Source organism: Pelobates fuscus, chromosome 2 (assembly GCF_036172605.1).
Source record: "Pelobates fuscus isolate aPelFus1 chromosome 2, aPelFus1.pri, whole genome shotgun sequence".
Lineage (NCBI taxonomy): Eukaryota > Metazoa > Chordata > Amphibia > Anura > Pelobatidae > Pelobates > Pelobates fuscus.
The window spans coordinates 245,043,486-245,069,998 of record NC_086318.1 but is presented as its reverse complement, the minus strand read 5'-3'; the positions used below and the strand labels follow the sequence as shown (position 1 = coordinate 245,069,998).

General features: G+C 42.7%; 1 protein-coding gene across 4 annotated transcripts in view; it reads left to right on the top strand.

Annotated features, from left to right (window-relative positions):
• Window positions 1–26,513, top strand: part of PHACTR2 (phosphatase and actin regulator 2) — a 253,511-nt gene that overhangs the window by 209,442 nt on the left and 17,556 nt on the right. For 3 of the 4 annotated variants that reach the window (XM_063443313.1, XM_063443311.1, XM_063443312.1), the window contains 4 exons: window positions 14,721–14,801; window positions 16,614–16,769; window positions 19,078–19,287; window positions 19,453–19,644. In XM_063443313.1, the coding sequence (XP_063299383.1) occupies window positions 14,721–14,801; window positions 16,614–16,769; window positions 19,078–19,287; window positions 19,453–19,644 (639 nt within the window). The remainder of the gene's footprint in view (window positions 1–14,720; window positions 14,802–16,613; window positions 16,770–19,077; window positions 19,288–19,452; window positions 19,645–26,513) is intronic. The other variant, XM_063443314.1, reaches the window with a different exon arrangement.

Sequence of the window (26,513 nt, the reverse complement as noted above, 5' to 3'; positions counted from 1 at the left end):
TGCTCGGACGGGGGATATTGAATTAGGTTCAGAGACACTATAGCGTTAGGAATTCAGGTTTGCATTACTAACACTACAGTGTTCCTTTAACCCCTTAAGGACCAAACTTCTGGAATAAAAGGGAATCATGACATGTCACACATGTCATGTGTCCTTAAGGGGTTAAGTTTCATATAAACATAGCATTTATTTTATTTTTTTAGGCTCTAAAGTAACCTAACAAGTGAACATGACCATTTTATACACAACCTCCTGTGACTCTTTCTATCTCTTAGTGCAGCAGGTAGGTAACAAGGAGCCTAGATGAAAAGATATGCAGATTAACTAAAATATTCTATGAAACGTTTAAGAATTGCAACCCCTTATTTCATGGGCTCAGATGTAATTGGACAACACAATCATAAATAGAATGTAAATTTCTAATACTTTGACAAGTATTAACTGCGGGCAATGACTGCTTGAAGTCTGGATGGCATGGACATTACCAAACGTTGGGTTTCCTCCTGTGTGATGCTTTGCCAAGCCTTAGGATCATGAGCCGTTCCAAGCCCTTTCCATACTTTTTATTCCTATCATTCTGGTACAGGTTTATCTTTGTTTCATTTGCCTTAAGAATGCTGTTCCGGAACTGGGCTTGCTTTTTTTAAAGATTTTTTTTGGCAAAGACTAATCTGGCCTTTGTATTGTTGAGGCTTATGAATGTTTTGCACCTTGTGGTAAACCTTCTGTATTTGCTCTTGTGAAATCTTCTCTTTATGGTAGAATTGGATAATGATTTTAATAATGATATGCCTACTTCCTGGAGAGTGTTCTTCACTTGGCTGGATGTTATGAAGGTTTTTTTCTTTATAATGGAAAGAATCCTATGATTATCCACCACTGTTTTTTTCTGTGGACGTCCAGACCTATTTGTGTTGCAGAGCTTACCAGTGTGTACTTTTTCCCCAGAATGTACCAGACTGTTGATTTGGCTACTCCTAATGTTCCTGCTATCTCTAAGATGGATAATAAGATTTGGCCCTCTTTTAATATTATCGAGGGGGGAGGAGTTTTTAAACTCACCTTATGGGACATTTAAGGGTGGAGCTTGTATGTGTGAATTAGTCCTATGTCTAAGGACCGGGTGGTCCGAAACATGTAAGGAAGATTTGTTTGGGCCTTTGTTTCCCGTTTGTTTATGTAGCTTGTGGAAAAAAACATTCCTTTTGGATTTTGAGCACTTGCTTTTCCTAGCATTATATTTTTGCATTACTTTATGAGGATTTGGAGTTACTTGCCTGGCGTCCTGAGTCCCAGAGGGGTAAGTGGGGACTTTTTCTTTATCCCACTTTCAGTTTTTTAACATCTAACATCTAAAATCGCGTCACTTTCACTTGAAATCAATTACCTTAATTGAACTCGGAATGCATTTTGCAAATGTATGTTGTTTCTCAGCTCTATCTCTCTGACAGCGTATCTAGTGAGGCCCCAGTAGTAATAAAGATCAAGCATCTTTGGACCACTGCTGGTTGTAAATTCCTCTACACTATTTGGTTTACTAACAGGAAAATAAAACATGCCTTAATTGCTATAGCATTTCAGTGTATCTTTCAGACACATTGTTTCCCAATGAAACAATACACATCACATTGATTTAAAATATTTCTACAAGGAGTAATGAATCTTTTTGTGCCTTCATATACACTGTTTGTCTGGTATTCCAGTTATACTGCTCCTTTTCAATGGATTGGGCATCCCTCATATGTTCCGACTTCTTCCCCAGGATGACCTGAATTCCATCCCACAATATACATTCCTAGTTCCCTTTCCACTGTTCCTTGGTCATATCCATTGGGTTGCACTCTCTGCACTTAAAGGGCAGAAACAGATGGATTTCTACACCACCTCCCTCAAACCAAACAGGATTCTCACTCTGTGTTAAGGTTTCTCTCCCAGTGAGGCTGTCTTTGCAGATTTCCACGTGGTACCTGAGAGAATCCTGGTTCAGGCACAGACTGGTAGACATACATACTCTTCATTCCCTCTACAAAAGGTAGCTGTTACGTTCTGCATTATCTGTACCAAGTCTGAATGCAAAGTCTCTGAAATAAATAATGAATGATGAGGCTGTTGAACTGTAATGTGGTGATGGCTAGTTGGTTCTCTCGGCCTAGTAATCCTCTCTCTCTTTTGGCCTGGGGCTGTCTCTCACGAGATTTGAGGATCAGCTGTATTCTTAAGTTTGTACTTGTCCACATATTTCAAAACCATTGGCAAATAAAGGTCAAGGGCACATCCATAGCCTGGTGAATCACTGACAATCACTGCAGGTATCTCCTCGGTGATCAAGTCTCCTTCAGCTATGTTTGAGGTTTCACCTTGCGCTACCTGTTGGTTGTCATAGTCGACAAGAGCTTTCATTACTTCTTCTTTCATTTTACTCGGCAAGGGAGAAAAATTATAGCAAATAAAGCAGAAATTGTGGGGGTGGGGAGATTTTAGCTGTATCTTTATTATGTGCACAGAGTTCAATAGAGTTCACCCTTTGGAAATTGAGGAACAATCCTTTTAGTGCTTGGATTGTTAGCAAACCCAACAACACTAAAACCTGACACAAACACTGAAAAGAAGGAGCAAAAAATATATATTTCAGTTTCTTCTCTAATATTTAGTGTGTGTCCTGGTTATGCCTGGACTGATCTGTATTGTGGTAACCGTTAACAGCCGTGTAATTTCCGATCAACTCCTTCTTTAATTGCGAAGCGTTTCATTGATCCAAGAAACATTTAGATGAAGCCATTGCTGCTAAAGCATGTGCCATTAGTAACATTGTCATTCCAATAGATCGTGGATTTTAGATCATTGCGTTCAATGGGGATCAGATCATATATCTCATATATATATAACAAATATTAAAATAATGGATTTTCATTCTGTTTTGTAGTACAGGAGTGACCAACTATCAGCAATTCGGTTAGAATGAATTGTTGTTAGTACATATTTAGAGATTATGCTATTTATTCTTTTTCTTTTCTTCAGTTGTGCCACTTGTTCTGAGTTGTATGAGAAGCCAGGAAAGTGTAAGATAAACCTTAAATTTAATGCATGTGCACTTTTTTTCTTAAAGATGTTCTGGACTTTTACTTTGTTTTCTTTTCAATCTGTGGTACAGAGAACCAGATGTAACTTCAAAGTGCTGAATGTCTAATGAGAATGCAGTTATAGAGATTAGTGTGTTCTAGGAATACACTTAGCTGATAGGGGGATGGGAGCAACAAGGTTAAAGGAAAAAATGGGCCTAAGTAAAAACATCTGGGAAATAGGATCTGTTAGACGAGTAATAAACTAGCGTTCACTAGTTAGCTTACCTTTTTTGGGGGTAGGGATTTTTGTTCTATATCTTTACAAGACATAATATCTCTCCACAGTTGCATGCTTTTGTCTTTAACTATATTATAAGAGGGATCATCTTTGAAATAAAACATTGTTTAAAACTATGTTTTTGTGATGTTTGCCTCAGTTTCCCTGCTAGCCTGTGAGCATTATGACTAGATGTACATATTAGCCTTCCTGTCCTCTGGTGATGTTCTAGTGACCTGAACAATATGTAGTTACAATCTATGGGATTTATTTACTAAACCATGTGGTGAATTGAAATGGCAAATTTTAGACTAGTACAACCCAATTTGTGACTCCAGCGCTTTGTTGCTGCTTTGAAAGCTGCTGTTTATTTGGTATTCTTATGGGATAGTTCTTGAACAGATTAGTAGTAAGTGTAAATTTTCCATTTAAAACTTCACTAAGGGAGGCATAATCTATTCTGACTCTATTATTAAGTGTCTTTCCTATTGTTATATTGCTCCGGGGCTGTTTTTTTTATTCTGTATATATTTTCATACTCACAGTTATTGAGTGAAGATTAACATACCCATATATCAGTCAAGTTAGTTTTGTGCCTATGCAACTGCATTTTATGTCTTTTTTTTGTTGTTGTTGCCATTTTTGCTTTCTTTTTCATTTTTAGCTTGTGTCTCGTAGCTATTTCTTGTAGCTATTTTCTCCACCCATTGAGCTCTTTTTTGTTTGTAAAATAAATGCTATAGCACTAACATGTACATTAACCCCTTAAGGACACAACTTCAGAAATAAAAGGGAATCATGACGGAATATTTCCGTCATGTGTCCTTAAGGGAAAAATAATTGAAAACCGTCATAATCAGACCACTGTTTGACCACTATCAAAATGCCCAAAAATGAAAATAAAGATTAAAAATATCAGATTAGTACATTAATCCCTATATGTGCATTTTAACATATGCTTCTTTGATAGGCTGATGTAAAGCGAAGGTTACATGCTATTATAGACTGTGTTTTGTTGCCTGACTACTGATCAGCATATCAGTTGCAGCTGTCAAAAGCTGTTAAGCAAGCACTTTTTCTCACTGCTAAAGCATGAAATAGCTTACATTTAGTTTTAAACATAAAATCAGGAAGTAGTGAGTGACTGATGGGAACTAGAGCAGGCTGCATAATTCAAATTGAAACAGGGAGGCTTCCAGCCTAGAAGAAAATAGTTTTGATCTTATTGAAAGGGGCACTCTAAACAATGTTGTAGGGCTCTAGCAATTATCGACTTGGCCGATTATTAGAGCCAATAATCGTAATTTTCTAATAATCAGTATCGGTCTTGAAAGTTACCGATATTGCTGATAACATACACTTACCTTCACAGCAAGCAGTCTTACATGTTCGGCCGCCAGCCAATGAGGTCCCTTGTTGCGCAACCTCCCTTCACCCCTCCCTGCTGTGAGCAGAGCACCCCACATGCAGATCCAAGCTCAAGGCAGGAAGTTGAGAGAGTGAGTTTGAGGACACCGGCCTACCTATTTAAAATAATGGTGTATATATGTAAATAAAATATTTTTGTTTAAATCATATATATAGTAATCTGTATTTTGGAATCCTAGAGGAAGCTGCATTCACACTCACAAAAAAAAAAAAATTACGTCTCTATTCTAATTTCCTAATTTTTATCCACTCATGTCCGTTCAACTGACTGACTTTTGCCATCAAGGCATTGTGTCGGTACCTGACAGTATGGTGATGTTCAGAGTTGCTGGGGAGATAAGGGAAGCCTGCCCCCCCACACTCTGAGTGACAGTGAGATATGAGCACTTTAATGCTCTTTGCTCTGTGTCTCTGATCTCTTGTACTCAGTCTAATGGACCTCAGCATGGAGCATGCTGGGATATGACATCACAGATGAGATAATTGGTAGTGTAAGGATGCAGAGACAAGATAACTAGGTTCTAATTGTTCAGTTTTCAGGATTTTTTTTTATAATTCTTTATTTTTGTCGTGCAAAGTACTGGTACAATAAGTGTGCAGTGCCACATAAAAGTTACATTTAACGGTTACATACATAACAAGACATAGGTATGGCATATATATTACATGCTCAAATTTTTGGTAGTGGATGGTAACTTGCTGTCCAGAGCGTGTGTGAGTTAGTGTGTTCCTCGAGTAGGATACATCGCTTGTTCCCCTAGTTTTCAGGATTTTTTTTTTTTTTTTGAAAATCTGTTTATTTATGATAGGGAAAGAGAGAGATTACAGAAAGGATCGGCTCGCAGGCCAACAGAGATTATAAGTACACCTCGGTGGAGCCGGGTGGGTATAGTTCAAGATTGGTTGTATCAAGATTAACATTGCATTTATAAAGGTTGAGTTACAAGACAATTTTTCAAGCTTACATATAACTTTAGGTGAAAGCATAGCAAGAGTTGATTAGATTTCTGAATATGCTTAGCGAGTGGTGTCGGGCACCTGGGTCTACATATACATTGTTGACTACAAAACAACACTGTACATTGTGCCAGAACCAGGCTGGGCGGCAGTTTGGAGATGATGATGAGGTGTTGCATATGTGTCAGAGGGAGTATTAAGTGAGTGGATGAGTGTGTATGTCTACGTTCTTGGTCGGGACATTATAGCCGGTCATCCCTTGAGCGAGTACCCGTGTCTCTCAGCCCAGGGTGTCCGGGGTGATGTTGCTATCCAGTGTTTCCGTTATATTACTTTATTGTCATTGATTTCAGTACGATTATGTATCGTGAGATAGGAAAGTAGAAAGGTAGAGATAGGGTGAAGTAGAATGGCTGTCGTAGTGGGCCCCCTCCCAGCTCCATGGAGCGCAACCCGCGCCCATACCAGCGCCACCGACTCGGTGGAAGTGAGGTATTTTTTTAAAAAAAGGGAATTGTGTATTAAGCCCCGTGGGGTGTGTGCGTGTGTATCAGGTCGTCGGGACAGTGTCTATTTTGCCAGTCCTGAGCGGCGCCCTTATTGCTGTGGATGTCCTGCCACCCATATAGTCAGTGGTGTGGAGTGTTAATTGTCGTTTGAGTCACAGTCTTCCCCCTTGTACAGGAGGTCTATCGCCTAGTAGCTTGGTATGCGAACCATGGCTGCCACCGTTCCACGTGCCTGGTTCCCCTACCCGCAAGGGACGCCTGTAGTGCTTCCGCCAATTGTATGTCTCCGACCCTGTGTAACCATTCCTCAACCGTGGGGACCTCGGTCCGCTTCCAGTACACGGGTATGAGGGCTTTAGCCGCGTTCAGTAGGTGGCGTAGGATGGATTTTTTATATCCAGAAATAGACCGAGTGGTGATATGCAGGAGGGCCAGTTCCCTGGACCATTCCGTGTCGTCTCCCAGCATCGTTTTGATTTCAGATTCGATATTGGTCCAGTATGGGGTGATGAGTTGGCAGTCCCACCAGATGTGCACGATCGTGCCCCTCTCCTCTTGACATCTCCAGCACGTGGGGGATGTCGTCGGGAATATCCTGTGTAGTGCTACTGGTGTTCTATACCACATGGATATTAGCTTATAGTTGACTTCCTGATATTGGGAACTGGAGGAGCTCTTGTATTGCCATAGGAGTGCTGTGTCCCATTGTGGTTGCGAGATCGGGCTCTCCAGTTGTCGTTCCCATAGTCTCTTGAATGTGTTGTTTGATGTGGTGCTTCCCACCAGCAGGTGTTGGTAGAATATTGATACTGCCTTGCCAAGCGTGTCTCCCCGGTGACATATTTCTTCAAACCACGTAAGATCTCTGTGGAGGCGTTCCTTATGCGGGAGAAACCCATAGTAGTGCGTCAGTTGTAAATAGCGGAGAGATGCCATAGGTGAGTTAGGTCTATCGGCCAGTAACGCGCGGAAGGGCCGAACAGTGCCTCCATGGAGGACCGTTCTAATCGGGACGTAGTCTTGGTCTTCCAGGAATATCCATGCCTTTGCTGGGACGCCACCAGCAAGGTTTGGGTTGGGAACTATTGGAAGAAGGGGACTAGGGATCGGGGATACGTGCGTATTTTTGCGCAGCGAGTCCCACGCCTTCAGAGTTTGTGTCGTCGGAGTCTCTATTCCTCCTCTCGTGCGACAGCTTGTACCCACTTGCCATACTGCTGCTTTAAGTGTGGCCGGTGAGTCCCCGTTGTTCAGGGTAACCCATTGCTTCGGGGAGTCATCGATATGCCACTCTAGAATTCGTTGTAGAGTGGCGGCTTGATGATAGCGGTTGAAGTCCGGGAGTGCCAGGCCACCTCTAAGTCTAGGTAGGCAGAGGATGTCGCAGCGTATTCTAGATCTCTCCCCTCTCCAGACGTACCGGATAATTGCGGATTTTAAGGTGGAAAAGAAAGTGTTCGGTGGCGTCAGGGGTATTGTCTGGAACAGGTAGAGAAGTCTCGGGAGCACATTCATCTTTAGCACTGCGACCCTTCCGTGCCAGGTGATGTGTGGGTACGCCCATTTGTCCAAATCTGAGGTAACCCGTCGCAGAATAGCGGCGAAAAAAAGCTCCTGGGGGTTCGTGGTGATCCATATGCCAAGATATTTCATCTTCTCCGTGCACCAACGAAATGGGAAGATAGTTCCCAGTTCCTCGTATTCCTCCGGTCGAAAAGTGAGATTGAGCGCTTCACATTTGGAAAGGTTGAGTTTGAAACCCGAAATCCTTCCAAATTTTTCGAACTCTAGGAGTAAGCAGGGCAATGTGACTCGTGGGTGGGAGATAAAAAAGAGGAGGTCATCCGCATATGCGGCCACCTCATGTTCCGTCCCCATCCAGGTGTATCCCGAGATGTCCGGGTGATGGCGGATCGCGTGGAGCAGTGGCTCCAGGGTCATTGCAAATAAAAGCGGCGACAGAGGGCATCCCTGTCTAGTACCGTTCCGAATTTCAAAGCTGGAAGTGAGGGCCCCGTTCACTCGGACGGCAGCGTGTGGTTTATCGTATATGGCTGTGATCCATGCCAACATATTGTGTCCCAGTCCCATGACCCGTAGGGTTTCCATCATGTACGACCAGTTGACACGGTCGAAAGCCTTTTCGGCGTCCGTGGAAAGAAGTAGGATTTTATCCCGCGTCTCCCGTGCCCTGTGTTGGATGGAGAATAGGCGTAGCGTACTATCTCGTGCCTCCCTCCCCGGTATAAAACCCGTTTGGTCTGCGTGTATCAGGCTCGGCAGTACCCGTTGCAGTCTAGTGGCCAGGATCTTTGTAAGCAATTTTGTGTCCACATTCAGCAGGGATATGGGTCGATAGCTGCCACACTGCTCTGGGTCTTTTCCCGGTTTGAGAAGGACCGTGATAGTAGCAGCTAGAGATTCCGCTCCAAAGCGTCTCCCGTCCGTAACGGTGTTAACAGCAGTAGTCAGCCGAGGCAGGAGGATTGAGGAGAAGAGCTTGTAATACCCCACGGAGAATCCGTCTGGGCCCGGTGCCTTGCCTGTTTTGGTGGACTTCAGGGCTGCGGCCATTTCTTCTGTGCTAATTGGTCCGTCCAGCATATCCGCCGCTTCTGGAGATATTCGTCTGTCTACATTGTCGTGTAGGTAGTCCTGAATGAGCGTGGTGGGTTGGCGTCCCAGTGTTGTATTATCCGGGCCCGGGATATTGTAGAGGGCGCCATAGTAATGACGGAATTCGTTGGCTATGTCTTCGGGGAATTGGGACAATTTTCCGGACTGTAAGCGGATTTTATGGATCCGTGTGCGAGGAGTGTCTCCTTTCAGGATGCGGGCGAGATATTTGCCGCCTTTGTTGGCGTGAATATAGAAGAAGTTCTTGGAGTGTTGTAGTGAGCGGTGGTATCGTTTCGTAAGGAGTTCCTTCAGGCGGTGTCGGGCTTCCGTCAGGTCCTGTTGGATCGAGGCTAGTGGGGTTTGCTTATGTTGAAGTTCTAGCCTCGTGATGGTCTTATATATAGTCGTCAATTCCTGCATGGCCGCTTTGCGTCGACGGGAGGCTATTTTTATAAGGATGCCACGTATGGTACTCTTGTGTGCTTCCCAAAGTGTGATTGGAGAGGTATCTGCCACGTCATTTTCCTGGAAGTAAAGGTCAAGGGCTTGTTTGATCTCAGTTTCCACCGCAGGGTCTTGGAGTAAGGTTTCATTCAAGCGCCAGGTCCACTGTGCCGGTTTGAATAGCGGGGAGTCCAGCTCCACCGTAACCGGACCGTGGTCCGACCATGTGGCGGGGCCGATCTCGGCCGACCTCAGTCGTGGCAATCCTTCCTGCTGAAGCAGGACGTAATCTATCCGCGCATAGCGGCAGTGGAGTGCAGAGTAGTGGGTGTAGTCTTTGACATCTGGGTTGAGGGCTCTCCAACAGTCCACCAGTCCCAAATCACTCATTGACTTATGTATCGCACGAATGCTAGATAGCGGTAAGGAACTATGTCCCGTCGACGTGTCCTGCTGAGGGTCCAGTGGGGTGTTAAGATCGCCCCCCACAATCAGCGTACCTTCCGAGAATTCGCTCAGTTTGCTCACGGTTCTGCGTATGAAACGCGCTTGATTCTTGTTGGGCACGTATATAGAGGCCAGAGTGTAGATTCTGTCTGCTATCGTGCCTTTTAGGAAGATAAACCTCCCCAGGTTATCGGTTACTTTGTCCAGTTCCTGGAAGTCCAGGTCTGCTGCAAGGATAATGGCAACTCCCGCTTTACGGGCCGTGGGGTGGTTGTTGAAGAAATTGTCGGGGTATTGCCGATTTCGAAGTTTAGGCGCAGATCCCTCGAGGAAGTGGGTTTCCTGGAGCATTGCTATGGAGGTCCGTCGTTTCCTCAGTTCCCGAAGTAGGTGAGTGCGGCGTTCAGGTACGTTAAGGCCTCGGCAGTTGAGGGTCACCACACGAAGCGGAGCACTGAGGTATGCCCGTGTTCTGTCGTTGTTTGGGCCAAGGCACGCGGAGGTTTCTGCCCTAGTTCCCATACCAGTTAACCAGAGTTCTCCGTACACTATCTAGCTGGTCCCTGATGGTTAGGCTGTCGTGTAGTTAATGGGGGTAGTAAGCTAAACGGTGCGCAAGTCTCGGCTATGCGGGGGACTCGTTCCGCGGGGAATGTTGCTCTGAGTCGGTATGCGTGTAGGGGTGTGGGGCGATGTACGTCGTCGGTGTCTAGTGAGGTCAGGGTGGGTAAGATAACGAGTATGGCGGGCCGCCTAGTGCGAGGGATGCGCCCCTAGAGCCAAGGAGAGGGCGGCACAGGGACGCCAAAGTAAAAGTACAGAGTATAGAGAGTAGAGGGTGAGTATGTTAAAAAAATGGGGAGTTAAGTAAGTCCCCAAGTAGATGTGACCCCGAGAGGTGGGGTAAGAGAGGTGTTCACCTCAGTCCTCCTCCGAGAAGAGGAGGGAGTAACCGTGCGACGAGAGGAGAGGCCCGGGATCACCCAGGTACCAGACCAGGGGGTGAGTCAGCGGGAGACTCCCTCGTCTAGGACCATGCACGGCTCGTAGTGGGGGTCAGTGGTCCTACCTCGGCCCGTAATGGACCAGAAGCAAAAGTGTAGTAACTGTGTTATTCCAAATAACTCCTCTCCGCCGGCCACACAGCCTGGTGCCGTAATCTATACATGGAATGTTAAACATAGAAACATAAATACCCATATGTAGGGCAACAGAATAACCTAAGAAAGGGAAGGAGCCCCGTCCCCCCGCCTCCCTCAACCCGGGAGTATCCCTCACGGCAGCTAAATAAAAGGAAATAGTGGTTAGGCATTTGCAGCTCATTTATCATACATATATGCTGGGGATAATGCGATCGGGTCATTTGGATACACATAACTGTGGTGAGAACACATAGATCGGTACCAGCATAATTCCTAGCTAAGTCTCTCTAGGTTACCGGGGGGTGGCTCGAGCCTCTAATGCATGGCTAGGGCGTGTCCCTTCTACTCCCCGGCTATATTCTTCTATACAGCTATCTAGGTCATTCATTCCTGACTATGTCAGTGGAAATGGTAGAGCGTGATCTGGAGACTATACATGAGATGTCATACATGGTAATATAGCTGTGTATAAATAGGGTAGCCAGATAACCCAAGGAGCCATGGTCAGAGCCCAGCTAACCTGCTCTTGATGGGGCCCAGCCCCCCGCCCCTCCCGACCCGGGGGTGGCTCCCACGGCAACTGAGCAAAGAAAACAGTGGTTAAGCATGAAGCAACATATTCAATAAACATATATGTAGGGGGCAATGGGATGATTGCAATATTGTACACATAGACGTAACGATAACAGATATAACAGCATCAATAAGTTTCTCAACTAGCCCTTTCTAAGTTGTTGGGAGGTAGCATGTGTCCCTGAGGTATGGCTCGAGTGTGTCCTTTCTACGTCTCAGCTTCAGTTACCTGTATGATTATCCACGACACGCACTCATACCTATGTCAGTGGAGGTGGCAGAACGTGACCCTCCCGTCCCTGTGAGTGTTAGATTAGTTGTCCACTAGCCAGTGTGGGGTATGGTGTGTGCCATCCCCCCCCCGCCCCTACGTGGTGAAGCGAGAACAACGTGTGGTGGGGTATTGCGGCCTATCCATTAAGTGCCTGTTGTAGCGTTTGGAGGGCTATGTGTAGGGCTATGGGTGTAATCTGGTCCCTGAGTGTCATGCGGGCCCTGTGGCCATGTAGGTGGGTTATCAAATAAGTGCGTAAACGGGACCGGGTATATCCAGTGTCCTGTGTGGAGGGGCGTTGCCCCGTACCGTATGTCCACGTTGAGCATCCGAGTAGGCGATGTTGTGGAGTGAAAGGTCCAGGGATGCAGTCAGGGAGAGCGTATGTGTCCCAAACAAAAAGGTGGACTGTAGCGTGTGGGTGTTGACATACCCCAGGGTAGGTGTTTTTCCCCGTTAAACCAGTTCAAGTATCTTGCTGCATCGTGGCGAACAGAGAAACCCGCAGGGTGTTGTCCGTGTCGTAGAGTGTGTGCCCCCCGTTATCCCCCCTCCCAAGTTCTTTACTGACCCTTAATGTTAGGTAAACGGGTGTTCAGGTTCCGGATCACAAATAGAAGAAACAACCCAATTGGTACCTCTTCGTTGCCAGTTCGGTTAAGTCCCCAGGTTCAGCAGTAGAATGGTGCAAGTGGTCTAAGCAGGTGTAGTGAAGGTTAGGGAGTACGGAGGGTCCCCCGGCAGGAGTGAGAATCAGGGGGACATAGCTAGGGAATAGTGCGTGTGCCCCCTATTCCGGCGCCTCCGGGTTGTTGCGCCTGCGTTGTGCTGGGCCTTGCGGTGGTTCTCTGTCTCGCCTCCTATGCGCCCTGTGTTGTTGAGGCCTCCCTCCTAGTGGGCCCAGGACCCAGTCAGGAGTGGGGATATGCGGCAAGTTCATTTCCTCCAGGAATCTCGGGATCTCTTCAGGCCAGCGGATTGAGGCCCAGCCATTCCGGTGTCGGGCCAGTAGGGCAAAGGGGTAGCCCCACTTGTATGGGATGTTGCGTTCCTGCAGGACTGCTGTAATAGGCTTCAGTGCTCGTCTGGCCTCTAGAGTGATGGGCGAGAGGTCATTAAAGAGGGAAACTTGCGCGCCCCTGTAATCCCAGGCACGGCGGGCTCTGGCCGCCTGCATGATGGTATCTTTGTCTCGGAAGGAGCTGAGGCAGCATATAATGTCTCTTGGGGCGCCGTCCGCTAACTTGGGACGTAGTGCTCTGTGTGCTCGTTCGTATCTGAATGTGAGCGGAGCGCCCTCTCCCAGGATCATATGAAAGAGGTCGTTAAGGGTAGTTTCAGGGTTTTCCTCACCTTCAGGTTCAGGGACCCCGCGGACCCTAATGTTACATCTCCTCCCTCTATTGTCTAGATCCTCCATTGTCCTCCTCATGTGCAATAATAGCTCCCCTTGGCGTGCTAGGGCCATATCAGTCGCCTGCAGTCTCGTGGCCTGTGTGTCTCGGGATTGCTCTAAGTTTTGTATTTGGCCTGCGTGTGCATTTACCTCTGCCCGGACACCCGCTATTTCAGCCCGTAGTGCATCCTGGATGGACGTGGTGTGCACTAGGAGGTCGGCTTTCGTGACCATAGCAGCAGCCATAGATCTGATTTCCTCTCCGATCTGCTCCAGTGTAGTAGCGCCTCGAGGTTCCCTGGAGGACGGCTCCGTCGGCGCCATCTTGGATCCGCTCGCCTCCTCGCACATGTCGGCCGAGTTTTGGAGAAATCCATCCATTGGGCCGTGAGTATGCCCGGATTGGGAGCCCCTCGGGGTCTGTGTGTCGTCCAGTCCCCCAGGACTGGACGACACACAGTCGTGGGAGCTATAGTCCTTACAAGGACTTTTCCCCAATGAATCCTCCACAAGCTGGAACAAGACGCTGAGGAGTGAATAGCCCTTTCCCCTCCTAGTAACTGGACGACACACAGTTCTGAGAATACAACTGATTTTAATGAGCCAAACTCTGCTTCTTATGCACAGACCCCAGCAGGGGGTCTCCATACAATACAATACAAGCCCCTCCCAGGCATCTCTGTGTCTGTGCGGTAAGGACCGGTAAGTGTATTATCTCCCAGATACAGAGAGACAAACATGAAAACATAGAAACATAAAAGTACCCCAAAACATAGTACCCCACCATAGTCGGTGGGCAGGAGGCCAGCTTCTACACTCCTCCACAAGTTTGTGACAAATGTTTGTGGAAAGGAGCTTTTGTAACGAGGTTTTAAAAGATGGGCTTGCATTACTTTAAAAGAAGAAGGTATGAAACCCTATTGTAGGAAGTTAGGAGTTCATTTCTGAAAAAAATATATTGACTTTTTACCAGCTCAGTCTGCTAATTGTCCTTTTATGTTCCTGACCAATGATTGCACAAATTGGACTTGTGTCTATGGCATTATAAATAGTCTCAACATATTTGCAGTCATAAATTAATATGCAGTCTCTCGAAATAACCACTGAAGCTTTAAACCATTAAATCCAAAATGAGTTATATATCATTGCTGGTTGTAATCATTGATGCATTCTTCTGTCAGCAGTACCTGCAACTACAAATGAACCTATTAAAAAAAACCATAATAACAAAGTCAGAAAAATTTCAGTAAATGTTGCACGATCCTCTGACTTTTTTCATCAGTACCTAGAGAGTATTACAGAAACCTTGGACTGACATGGAGTTAAAAATAGTGCAGTGTGGCTTATCTGAATTGAAAGTAGCACAATATGTACCAAAGCCATGTAAAAAAAAAACACTATAGTGTCAGGAATACAAACAAGTATTCTTGACACTATAGTGCTGGTGTGGCTAAATGGTTGATTTGCATGCAGTACCTTGTCAATACATAGCACAATTAATAGTTACTTTTATTTCATGGATTTTAAAGTGCTCGTATCATTGTGGCAGAACTACAGTAAGTGAACTCTTTGTATTTGCTTTTTATCCTCAGTGTTAGAAAGAAAGATATCGATGAGGCAGAGTCGAGAAGAACTGATAAGACGAGGACTTTTGAAAGAGATATCAGAACAAGGTGAATTACTTTTGAACTAAAAATTATTTAGAAAAGTGTTCCTATTTGTTTAAAAAAAAAATAATAATATTTAATGTAATCAACCCTGACATCTTAAAATATAATGAAATCAATTATTAATGTTGATTTTAATAGGAAAGTTTGGTTTTCATTTTACTATTTACTGAATGAGCCCCTGTGAGCTACATGAAACACTGTGCCATAATATAGCTATTGACTCTTGGTCCCCTGCAGAACATGTGCTGATGATAGTTACCTACAAGGAATTTAAAGTGACATTGTCACTTGTGGCGTCTTTGCATATTTTTGCAAAGACACTACAAGGTTGCATGTTCGTATGTGTATCAAAGTGTTCCTCTTGGGGTCAGGTCCTGCCCACCAATCACTATGATATTTTTGTGTATACACTAAATTGCCAAATGGGGTCTGTGGATGATACCACAGAATCTACCAAATGTCACGGAGTATAACCATAACAAGCAGAGTTTAGGATAGCAAGGAACGGACTAATGGAATATAACGTCTAACCGGGCCTTAGAATGGCTGGACTTAGACAGAGAAAAGCATAGTCGAAATACGAGCTGAGGTCAGGGTAACGGAGAGACAGTGAAAACGAGAACTAGCCAGAGTCAGGTACACGGTAATAATCAGAAGGGCAAACAAGACAGGCAAGGGTTAAAGAGAAACTCAGAGTCCGGAAACAAAGCCAATGTCAATACTTAAATACAATACAAATCACAAGGAACGCACTAAAGGGTACTGGGAACAGAAACCACAATAGGGCACAGAATCTAGGGCCAGGTAAGTTTAAATACTTTTGTGTTTAATTTGATTGCTCCATATCATGCCTGTGCCCAAAACCGTGCGTGAATGGGGGCGCAGGAATGATGTGGGCCAATGGGAGGCAACCGCAAGGTTAGGCTCCCATGTCCCCTTTAAGAACATGCTCACGATGTAAGCAGCATTCCCAATACCGTACTGTAATGATCGGGCGAGCGGTCCGCCAGGAGTTTTCACGCTGCATGTGGCTTGTCTGGAGGCAGGAGTGCTCGAGCCGCTGCCGGCATGCAGACTGGGTAAGTACCGGTACACTATAGATAACCTCACGTATACTCAATAAGGTGCCATAGGCTTCTGTTGTGCAACACGTGAGATGATGACGTTCCCATCAGCCATCATGTCTTTTAGCAGAGATGGGCAATCACATGAGCCAGGAAGTCCCAATCTTATGTGGTATATATCTTTTGATTGTGTTGGAAGCTTGAAGAAAGAAGTTTGATCCAGAAATGTTTATAGCACAGTAATGTGTCACAGGGCAAAAATACAATAGCACCAAAACAAAAATATATTCTTTTGCTAAATCATTTAATGGAAAAGTTACCACAAAGTATGTTGTAACTTTAATATGTATCTATTTAATATTTATCTAACCTAACATATAAACATTTAACAATATTAATGACCAATTTTGTATAGTAATGTTGGTCGAAAGGTATCCGTGTACACTGACTAGAATGACATAAGCAACATGCATTTACATATAGTTAATTGTTGCCCATTGTTCCAGGACCACTATTACCACAAGTATGTGGGTGTTTTACTATTACAAGCACTGTCTTAAAGCTAAGTTACGTGTATCATGACAGGTAAACATTAATGGTTGTTAATTCCCATTTAATCATTAAGGACACTTGTAAAACTGGGATGTATTAAAATACCTTAACTGGGATGTATTAAAATACTGGCTGTACACTGAAGTCATGTGCTTATTTTCCTGCTGCCTCTGTAACCTGTAATGCCATGACCATACAGATGGTGATATTCCACTTGGTGTGGGGAGTTCCAATGGTCACACGGTGCCAATCAGCGAGGAGCCACCTCAAGATGACAATCCAGCTTCTGGGAATGGGTCAATACCTTCAAAAGCAGACGTATTGGAAGAAAAAACTGAAGATAAAAGCATGAAAGGTAAACCACTACATTAGTCATGAATAATTTGTCTTCCCCTTCTAGTGGCTTGTTAATATTTTACCAGTACTCACCACATTATCAGTTTCTGTTCCTGATATGCAAAGCCATACAAATATGGTGCAAAATATTGATGTTAAAGACTCCAATGATCAAAGCAAACAATCAAGTATTTCAATCAATGGATCTTCAGCGTCCTAATCTGAAATAGATCTTCCAGTGATAATCCATATACCATGGACAGTGCTTCCTGGATAGATGGCTACGCACCACTGCACATAGCCCAGTTCACTAAAAATGATGGCACCCACAAAATAGCTAACATCAGAAGTGGCTGGGTTTTGCTTTATATAAACACAATTTAGTGTTAAGCATTCATGTTTATTATCCAACAAATGACTAATTTTTGCATTTACACAGCCATTAAACTTTTCAGTGGTAGAAGGCCTGACAGTGTTACAACTTCACTTCTCTTTGCCTATGAGTTATTTGGAATTACATGTGATTTTGGCTTTTTTTCTCACAAAGATTTAAGATGAATGGAGAGTAATAGATTTTGAGGATTTTTCCAACAAATCCCAAGTGTGGTGTAGGTTCAGTCTAGTCCAATTGATAAAAGCTTTTTTTTATGGTTATTGTATACAGTCTGTTGCAGTGACAAAATGTCCAAAAAGAACCTACATAGATTGAGGATCTTCTTTTTCTTTCAACTATTCCCTTTTTTTCCTACCAGTTCCTTGTTGATGAACTCTGTACCAGAATTCTGGTTGATTAACACTTTTTCTATTGTTTACTATTGTTTGATGCATGCATATAATATAAAACTGAGTCCCAGAGAAAGTTTGTGAATCCCATCTTCATCTAAGTCCTTATAATAAGTAGAAATATGTTTATTAAGTAATCACATACAAAACAATTTTCATGGCATTATGTTCCTACCAGTGCACTGTCAAATCCCTATAAAACAAATAAAAAATATTGGTTGTCAACATTAAAATATGGTCTTTAAGACACAACTCTTCACATTTTGTGAAAAAGATGATGTCCAGATCACAAGAAATTTCGGAGGACACAGGATGACATTTTGGCCTCCATAAGTTAAAAGTCTGGGAGATACAATTGAGGGATGTTCAACTGCTTTGTTACTTTTCAAATGAGTAATCAACTACCTATAATTACTCTAAAACAATGACAGGGCAGATACTAATTATTTGTAAGGCATAGTGTCAATGTGATCATGTATCTATTACAAGGAAACCATTGAACACAGGTAGCTCCTATTTTTCGAAACAGAATATCTGTTTTCAAACGATGAGCTGATGCTTAGCAGAATGTAGGTCAGTCAGTACTAAGAAAATCTAGAACATACAAGTAATAATACAACTGAATCATGGAAACAGAGTTTGGAATGACCGAGCAGTCTACATAAAACGTGTGGCCTGATCTTAAGTTCGCAGTAAGACATCCCGTAAAAATCACTTTGAAACCTTTCTTAAAAGAGGAATGTGAATAAATCAATACATTCTGAAAACATTTGGTTGAAGTCAATGTTGCTAAAAAAAATTACTTAGCCTAAATATTCAAATATTTTTGCAAGAAAAACAATCAGTGTTTGATGGGTTTATTGAAGACATGTAGCAAGGCTTATTTTTAGTTGTTAATATCGTCATATCTACTTAATCTGTTGCTTGCAACTGTATAAAGGTCAGCTCACGTTTTAGGTCAGCCTAATGCTGGAATTACAGCTTATTGTGAAGACTTCAAAAAATGTCTGTTAACACAGTACCTGGCTTCACAAAAATGAATACCTATCTGTGACTAACAGCCTTGAAGAGCATTGCAGCTGGTACTATTAGCATTTACTTTTAACCTTGCAGGAAATAAAATTCAACCTTCATAGTGAATGACAAACATATTTATTTGAGCTAAACCAGCACCAGGAGAGCTCTAGTGCTTTTTATTATTGATGTAAATCACAGTCACAACAGTGACATTCCCTCATAAATCAGAATCCAATATAACTTCTCAATGTACACAATAGTCTTTATCTAACTATTGAGAAGTATTCCTTTGACTCTACATAGCTTAATGCGCTCATCATGTGTTTACACAAATTGTGACTTTTTTGTTGAATGACTTTTCCTTTATTCATTTTCCATAATCTTTCAAATCTCATAATCTGTTTAATTCTCTTTCATTGCTCTTTAACAATGAATTCCATTAATTTGCTAACATGGTGTGTTTTTGTCTAGCTCTCTGTGCAAAGCTTTTGTTAGCAGCCCTCTCTGTCAACTTCTCTTCTTTATAGAGGAGGCTCACGTCTCTCCAGAATTGCCACCATCCTCTGCGTCGCCTCAACCCAAACCCAAAAAAAATATTGTCCCTCCCAAAACTGTAGTAGCTGCTGGCAGCCAAAAGAAAAGTGACTCGGCTGCAAAACAGACTCCAGCGGGTGCTGGTAAGCAGCCGCCAGCCCTTCTTCCCAAGCCTACAACCCGAACAGCACCACGCAGCAACGGTAAGTATGGTCCAGGAAAGACTAATGTTGCATGCTTGCGCTTTGCACCTTTGAACTTTGTTCCTGTCTCTCCTTTGGCAGTCATAGTATATTTTCTTACCTTCTAGTAGTTTTAAGATTTTAATTTTTTTTTATTCATAGTCTTATTTATCCTTTCCATTTTAGAGCAGATTGACAAGACGATGGGAGCATCTGAGCTCAAACCAAAAAGAACGGCTGCACCTTCTAAAAGCGCCTCTGCTGGGTCAAGTCATAAGAAGGATGACTCAACTAACAAAAAACCTGCCACGGGTGTCACCAAACAACTTTCAGCACCACCTCCTAAGACTACAAGTCGAGGTGGCACACATGAAAATGGTAAGTGTGTGGTAGCCATATATTAAGAGTAAATGGTTTTGCAGAGTGCATATATAAATACCAGAAATGTTTCTATACCAGGATCCTCAACAGAATGAGATGGCTATGCAGAGGACGAGCTGTGTCAGGCACGTTACTGTACTATACCTCCCAAATATCCCTATTTTGGGCACAAATCCCTCTGTCCTTTCTCTATCCCTGTATCCATCTTTTTTAGGAGCTCTATATTGTTGGGATGCCTGGGTGTATAACAGAGCACCTAATCTATAATACGTACATGTAATGTGTCTTTAAACCACAATAAATTAGTCTGTGTAAATAATATACATTGTTCTTCTTCTAAATCATTTTAGTTGCGTAAATTATTAGTAAATAACCTAATGTATCCAGAACAGACCGGCAGTAGCCACACCCTAACTAAAACCCTTAAAATTAAACTGCCAATTGGAAATATAAGGAGGTATGCTGTGCACAAGAAGATAGCTAGTACTAATATACACAATTTGCAAAACTATGTCGTTATATAGAAGGACCTACATTTTTGTCTTAAGAGGTTGGCAGCAAACACCACTCAGCCTTAGCTAGCTGCCAATTCTGTTCTGCCCATAGAGAAAACCAACTAGCGTGTAAATTAAGTGTTTACTTGTACTTTACAATTTATTTTCATAGTCATTGACTGAGACAAAATCATGAAAGTTATAAGCAGCATTTATTTGATTTATTGGTAAAAACATTTTAAATAAATTAATACATAACTTACTGGAATTTAAATTTAACCCTGGAAAGATGATGGGCCAATTTGACATTTCTAGTAATTTCCATTTAATTTAACAGCACTGGAAGATGCCATAAATATATTGACAGCCTAGAGAGTTAAACAAAAAGAAAACAGAAAAACAGGGTCCCTATGCTGAAAGCAGGGGATCTTAAGGAGAATGATAAATTGGGGATCAGGGAAGCCCTACCTTTATTGAGATATAGGTTGATATACAGGATAATTAGATAAAAAGAAAAAAGGTGTCCAATAAATATGAGGAAGGGAAAGATTATGTGCTACATTAGTATATGTGGCAATCCGTCTCTGACAGACACACACCAAGAGTCAGTATAATCGAGACCATAAGCCACCATAAAACCTCTAGCAGCACAACCTGACGGTGAAGGGTAGGACATAAAGGTAAATAATAAACAGTAAACAGTTTCTTCATAAAAGAAAGAGAAAAAAGACAAGTAGAAAACCAAACCATACCCCTGTTACCTCCAAAAATCCGGGGGAGGATGCTAGGGTATAAATAGTTATTGCTTGGGAGGGAGGGTATATAATGAGGAATTAGAAGTAATATTATCCTCTAGAAATTTCTTTATAGCTAGCGGCACCGTGGTATACACCACTAGTACCTACCTATGAAACATAAAATGTGACAGCAGATAAGAACCATTCGACCCATCTAGTCTGCCCAATTTTCTAAATACTTTTAAATAGTCCCTGGCCTTATCTATAGTTAGGATAGCCTAATGCCTATCCCACGCATGCTTAAACTCCTTTACTGTATTAACCTCTACCACTTCACCTGGAAGGCTATTCCATGCATCCACTACACTCTCAGTAAAGTAATACTTCCTGATATTATTTTTTAACCTTTGCCCCTCTAATTTAAGACTATGTCCTCTTGTTGTGGTAGTTCTTTCCTTCATTTGCATCTGTAAATACTGAACAAAAATAGTAATTGAGGCAGTCAGCTAGACCTTTATCATCTTCTACATACCTTCCTTCTTTTGTTTTTAATCTAACTAATTTACTTTCCTTTTCTCATTTTTGTATTTAAAAAATGATTTGTCCACTTTTTTTTCTGACTGTGCTATTTTCTCTTCTGTGTGTGATTTGGAAGCTGTTATAACTTGCTTGGCCTCTTTCTGCTTAATCTTATAGATCTCTCTATCTTCCTCACTCTGGATTTTTTATAATTACTAAATGCTAACTTTTAGTTTTTTACTATTTTGGCCACATCTCTGGAGTACCACAGTGGTTTCTTAAGTGTTTTGCAATACCTGACAAGCCTAATGCAATTTTCTGTTGCCTTCAGTATTGCAACTTTTAAATAATACCATTTCTGCTGGTCTCCACTATTGTCCATCTCCATACCTCTCATGATAGAATCCCCCCAAAACAACTGCTTTCTATCAGGCTTCACCTTATCCTTTTTGTCATTGGCTGCAGTCTTTCACAACTTTGACATAGAGATTGGTGGTTCCACAAACTCGGTGCCTTAGCCTGTCTCCATAACACCACTACACTCAGTGCCTGTGCTTTCCTCCATAACACCACTACACTCAGTGCCTGAGCCTGTCTCCATAACACCACTACACTCAGTGCCTGAGCCTGTCTCCATAACACCACTACACTCAGTGCCTGTTGTTTTCTTCCATAACACCACTACACTCAGTGCCTGAGCATGTCTCCATAACACCACTACACTTGGTGCCTGAGCCTGTCTCCATAACACCACTACACACTGAAAGTGCAAGTGCAAAAATGAATTCTATAGAGCAACAGACTGTGCAATATGCCTTTTTTAAAAAAAATCTTTATTTTATTAAGGCAAATATGAGGATACAGAAGAAAGAGGGGACAATGCATGGGTAGTCCAGCATGGGGTTAATACAGCAATAATATTGTTAAGTACATTTCCAGATTATCGGTGCCTCATTTTTATGTTTTTGTAAGTCGCTTAAAGGAGACATGTTTTAAACCAAGTCATAACAAAATATTTTAAGTTATGTCACTATGTCTGGTTAGCTCGGTATGTTTGTTTATGGTAAAGCCGCAGTAATGTGAGCCCACTCGGAAGCGTTGTCTGTCTAGGTGAGTTGTAGTAATGCACAGGCAGGTGTCGTTTAGCCTTACAGTCCAGCTTGTGAGCGTGCAGCACCAGTCCATTTTTGTGGGTCGGTCTCTGCGCTCTCCCCGCCGACCAGGTTCAGCTGGTTCCTCTGGTGGGCTGTCGTGGCATCTCTGCATCCGGGGGTCGCTTGTCTTCGGCCTGAGGCCTTAGTAGGCGCTCGCGCCCTTCCGCCATTGATCCCATCACCAGGATCGTGGGCCCAGGGTTCCGCCGGATCCTAAGCTTCTCCCTGGGGGCATGGCAGGCTGTGGAGGGGTTCCTCCTGGTGAGCGCCCAGCTCAGATGAAGAGTGAGCGGACTTCTCGGCCGCAGGTTCCACGTGAGTGGGGAGTGGTGAGTGCCATGTGTCCAGTGAGTCTCCGGGCTTGGGGGACCGTTGTCTGGTAATGGTCATTTACTACTTAGTGCTCTGTGCGCCGGGCCAAGTGATAGCTGCAGTCCGACTCAGGCTTTGTGTTCTGGTTCCTGTGACGTGGCCGCCGCCATCTTATGCGCGGGTCTCAGGTTAGCATGATGTTGTGATTGTACCTCCGAGTTTGGCCCCACGGCTTGGACTGGGATCACCCCCCGGTCCAGAGGGGGGGGGGGGTCAGGACCGGGTCCGCCGCTGATGCTTGTACGCTGGGCTCCGTCGGGCAGGATAGTGGCGCAGCGGCCGTCCGCTACACTCACCGCCAGGCGAGGTCCCGTCTGATGCAGCGGGCCCTCTCCCCTGAGGGACTAAAACTCTGGGAGCCAGCTCGGGCAGCCCGGTTACTTCATGGTCTGCAGGTATTGGTGGGTTATTGCCATCATATTTCACGAATTGTCAGCTTTATGTGCCTCTTTGTGCAGGAGCCAAGCTGTCCTGCGAGCGCTCAGCTCGGCGGCCCGGCCCCACCCCCCGTGCAATATGCCTTTTATCCACAACTCTGAGTCTATCAGATCCTACAGTAAACCAAACAAAATAAAAAAATGACGTCAAAATAAACATATGTGCGAAGTCAGTGCTGTCTAAAAAAGTGCAGTGTTGACACACCAAAACGCACGTAAGGCTCGTATTTTTACTTTTACTTTTCACTGCCGTTTTTTGGGCAGCACTGACTTAGCACATATGTTTATTTTGATGTAGTTTTTTTTCCTTTATTTTTTTGAGTCCATAGGGAAAATTGTTTATGTACAATAAACAATAAACACATTGTTTATGTGGTGTATATATACCACGGTTCCCGAGGTAATTAACTGCTAACTATTAGTCTTTGCTAGAGGATCGTATTACTTCTAATTCCTTATTATATATCTCTTTCCTCCCTTGAGCAATTACTATTCATACCCTAGCATTTTTGGAGGTAACAAGAATGTGGGGGTGCCTAGCTTATACAGTTTACTGTACCTTTATGTCCTACCCTTCACCTTCAGGTTGTGCTACTAGGGGCTTTATGGTGGTTTATGGTCTCAATAATACTGACTCTTGGTGTGTGTCTGACAAAGACTGATTGCCACATATACTCACGTAGTACATTCTTTTTCCCTTTCTCATATTTATTGGACTCCTTTTATCTTTTTATCTAATTATCCTGTATATCAACCTAGATTTCAATAAAGGCAGGGCTTCCCCAATTAGATATATCCCCAATTTATCCTCCTCCTTAGGATCCCCTAAAAGAGTTGGATAGCAGGTGACTTACAAAAGGGGGAAAGCCCATTAGCCCTTGACTTTGATCTGAGCTCCTGGACTGCCTTCTTGGTTATTCTAATTTTACCCAACCTAGAGAGAGATGGAGAGAGCATGCTTACATTAACTGTGCCTGTATCTTACAATATAGTATTTAAAACAAATCTGCCATGATGTCGGTGACTATAAAAGAAAATCTGCAAACTATATTTAAAGTACAGTACTTTATATTTACCAAGAGGTCTGTTGGGGAGAGCTTCCACCATTTTATCTCAGCAACTCCCAGCAGCCTCGCATGCCAGGTATGATCTCACTGCCGCATCACTGTTGTGTTCTCGTATATGTGCTAGAGTATAAAACACGCCTCTGTGGAATGTCCCACGAGAAAGAGGACGTCAGCTGAATCTTCTACAGAATATAGTCATAATATTCTTGTGCATCTGCATAGAATTACCAAAGGCAAATGTGATTTGCAGTGCAAATAATTAGTAGTTACATGCAGTTTACAATAAAACAATTAAATCCAGTATTAAAAACAAACAAACGATGGAGCCTGATTAGCGGAACTTGCTGAATGCTGGTGCTGTTAAATGTAATATATACTCTTATTACATGACAAGATACTGCTTCTCCTATTGTTTGTTTAGACATTATAATGCAGTGAATCCAATTCTTGCTTTCTACATTTGTGACCCATTTGCTGTATTTTTGTCTTTCCTGGCAAAACATTCTAGCTACAGCTCATTATATTGCTGTATTCTGGAATGTAAACTCTATAGCAGTTTGTGTTGTCAGCCAAACACTATCCATCTGTTCTAGGCAGTTTGTTCAAATGGATCTCTAATGATTAGATGGAGTAACACCTGTTACAGTGCAGATCCTTCTGGTACTCACTTCCTCTCAATGTATTTTATTTGCAAATCAAAATGAACTAGGTGAAACAAAACTTAAGTTAAGTTAAAATACTCTAGTGATGTCAGGAAAGCTGGGGACATGGAGCCACAAAATCCAACCATAGAGTAGCTGGCTTCCAAAAGGTCATCCGAAAATAGATAAGGAGCTGTACATGTGGTGTTTCTTTTCACACACTTATCTTTTCTAGTTTTATGGTATCTCCTCATATTTTGTGGCTGATATAACATTGTCCATATTGTGTCTTCAATGTTAGCTTCTGTTCAGCATGTTTCTTAGCTTGAAAAGTAGAGATTCTGCATTTGTCCACTGATTGTGGACTCTTCAGTGTGATCTAGAATGTGAAACATTGTGGGCATTGACAAAGGAGGAATATACATGTAATGATTGATTAGTATAGAAGATCAGAAGATAGTGAAATAAAAGGAGATACTGTGAAAGTCTGCTCTAGTGTAATCTGGTATAATTAACTCCATGATGGTATACTTTGGATGTTCTGCAGTTCTTCTTTATTTATCTTTCACATTTGTCAATGAGATAGGTTCCAATTATGGCCTCAATTTAATAAGCTTTCCAAATGATTCAATACTGTCCAAATGGTTTACCTTTCCAAATGGTTTATCTTCAATGATTCTCATGTACTTTAATGGGGAGTACTGTAGATGTATCATTTGGAAAGCTATTGAGGCCTTAGTTGACACTGACGTAAAACATAAGTGTTTGTTCACTAATAGTAACTTTAGACTTTCAATGAAGTAGGCATTATGAAGAAAACTGTGTTCAAATGACTTTTAATTAAGGTTAGCAATATGCACACAAACAAATTAACGGATACACCAGTTTATTGAAAATAAAATCAGAAGGCTTTCAGAGATATAAATGCAGCTTTTGTCAATCTGTCATTGAAACTATTAGTTTATAGTTAGAAACTATAAGCGCTACGGAATCTGCTGGCGCTATATAAATGGCAATAATAATAATAATAATAATAATAGTTGTTTTTCATTGCTCCAGAACTAACTTTTCTTACATGGAAAATGTACTGTAAACCAACGAATATAAATGGGCAAAAATGACTGTACATCCCATTGTACAGCGCTATGAAATTTGCTGGCGCAATATAAATAATAAAATAATAATAAAAATAGAGAGTACACTCTTATCTTTGTGCATTTAGGAAAATAGTCTCCACAGACAGGTATTAATTCGGTCCACCTATTCATAGAAGCTACAATAGTTTGTTGTATTTTTTTTAATGCTTTGCGATATTTACTTAAACATCATATTTCATTTAGGTAAAACATTGAACATGTGAATGCTATAGAGTAACTGTTGATCTATGGTCCATCCTAATGCTATAGGCTAAATAAGATGTTAGTCATTTATATGGATAAAAACTA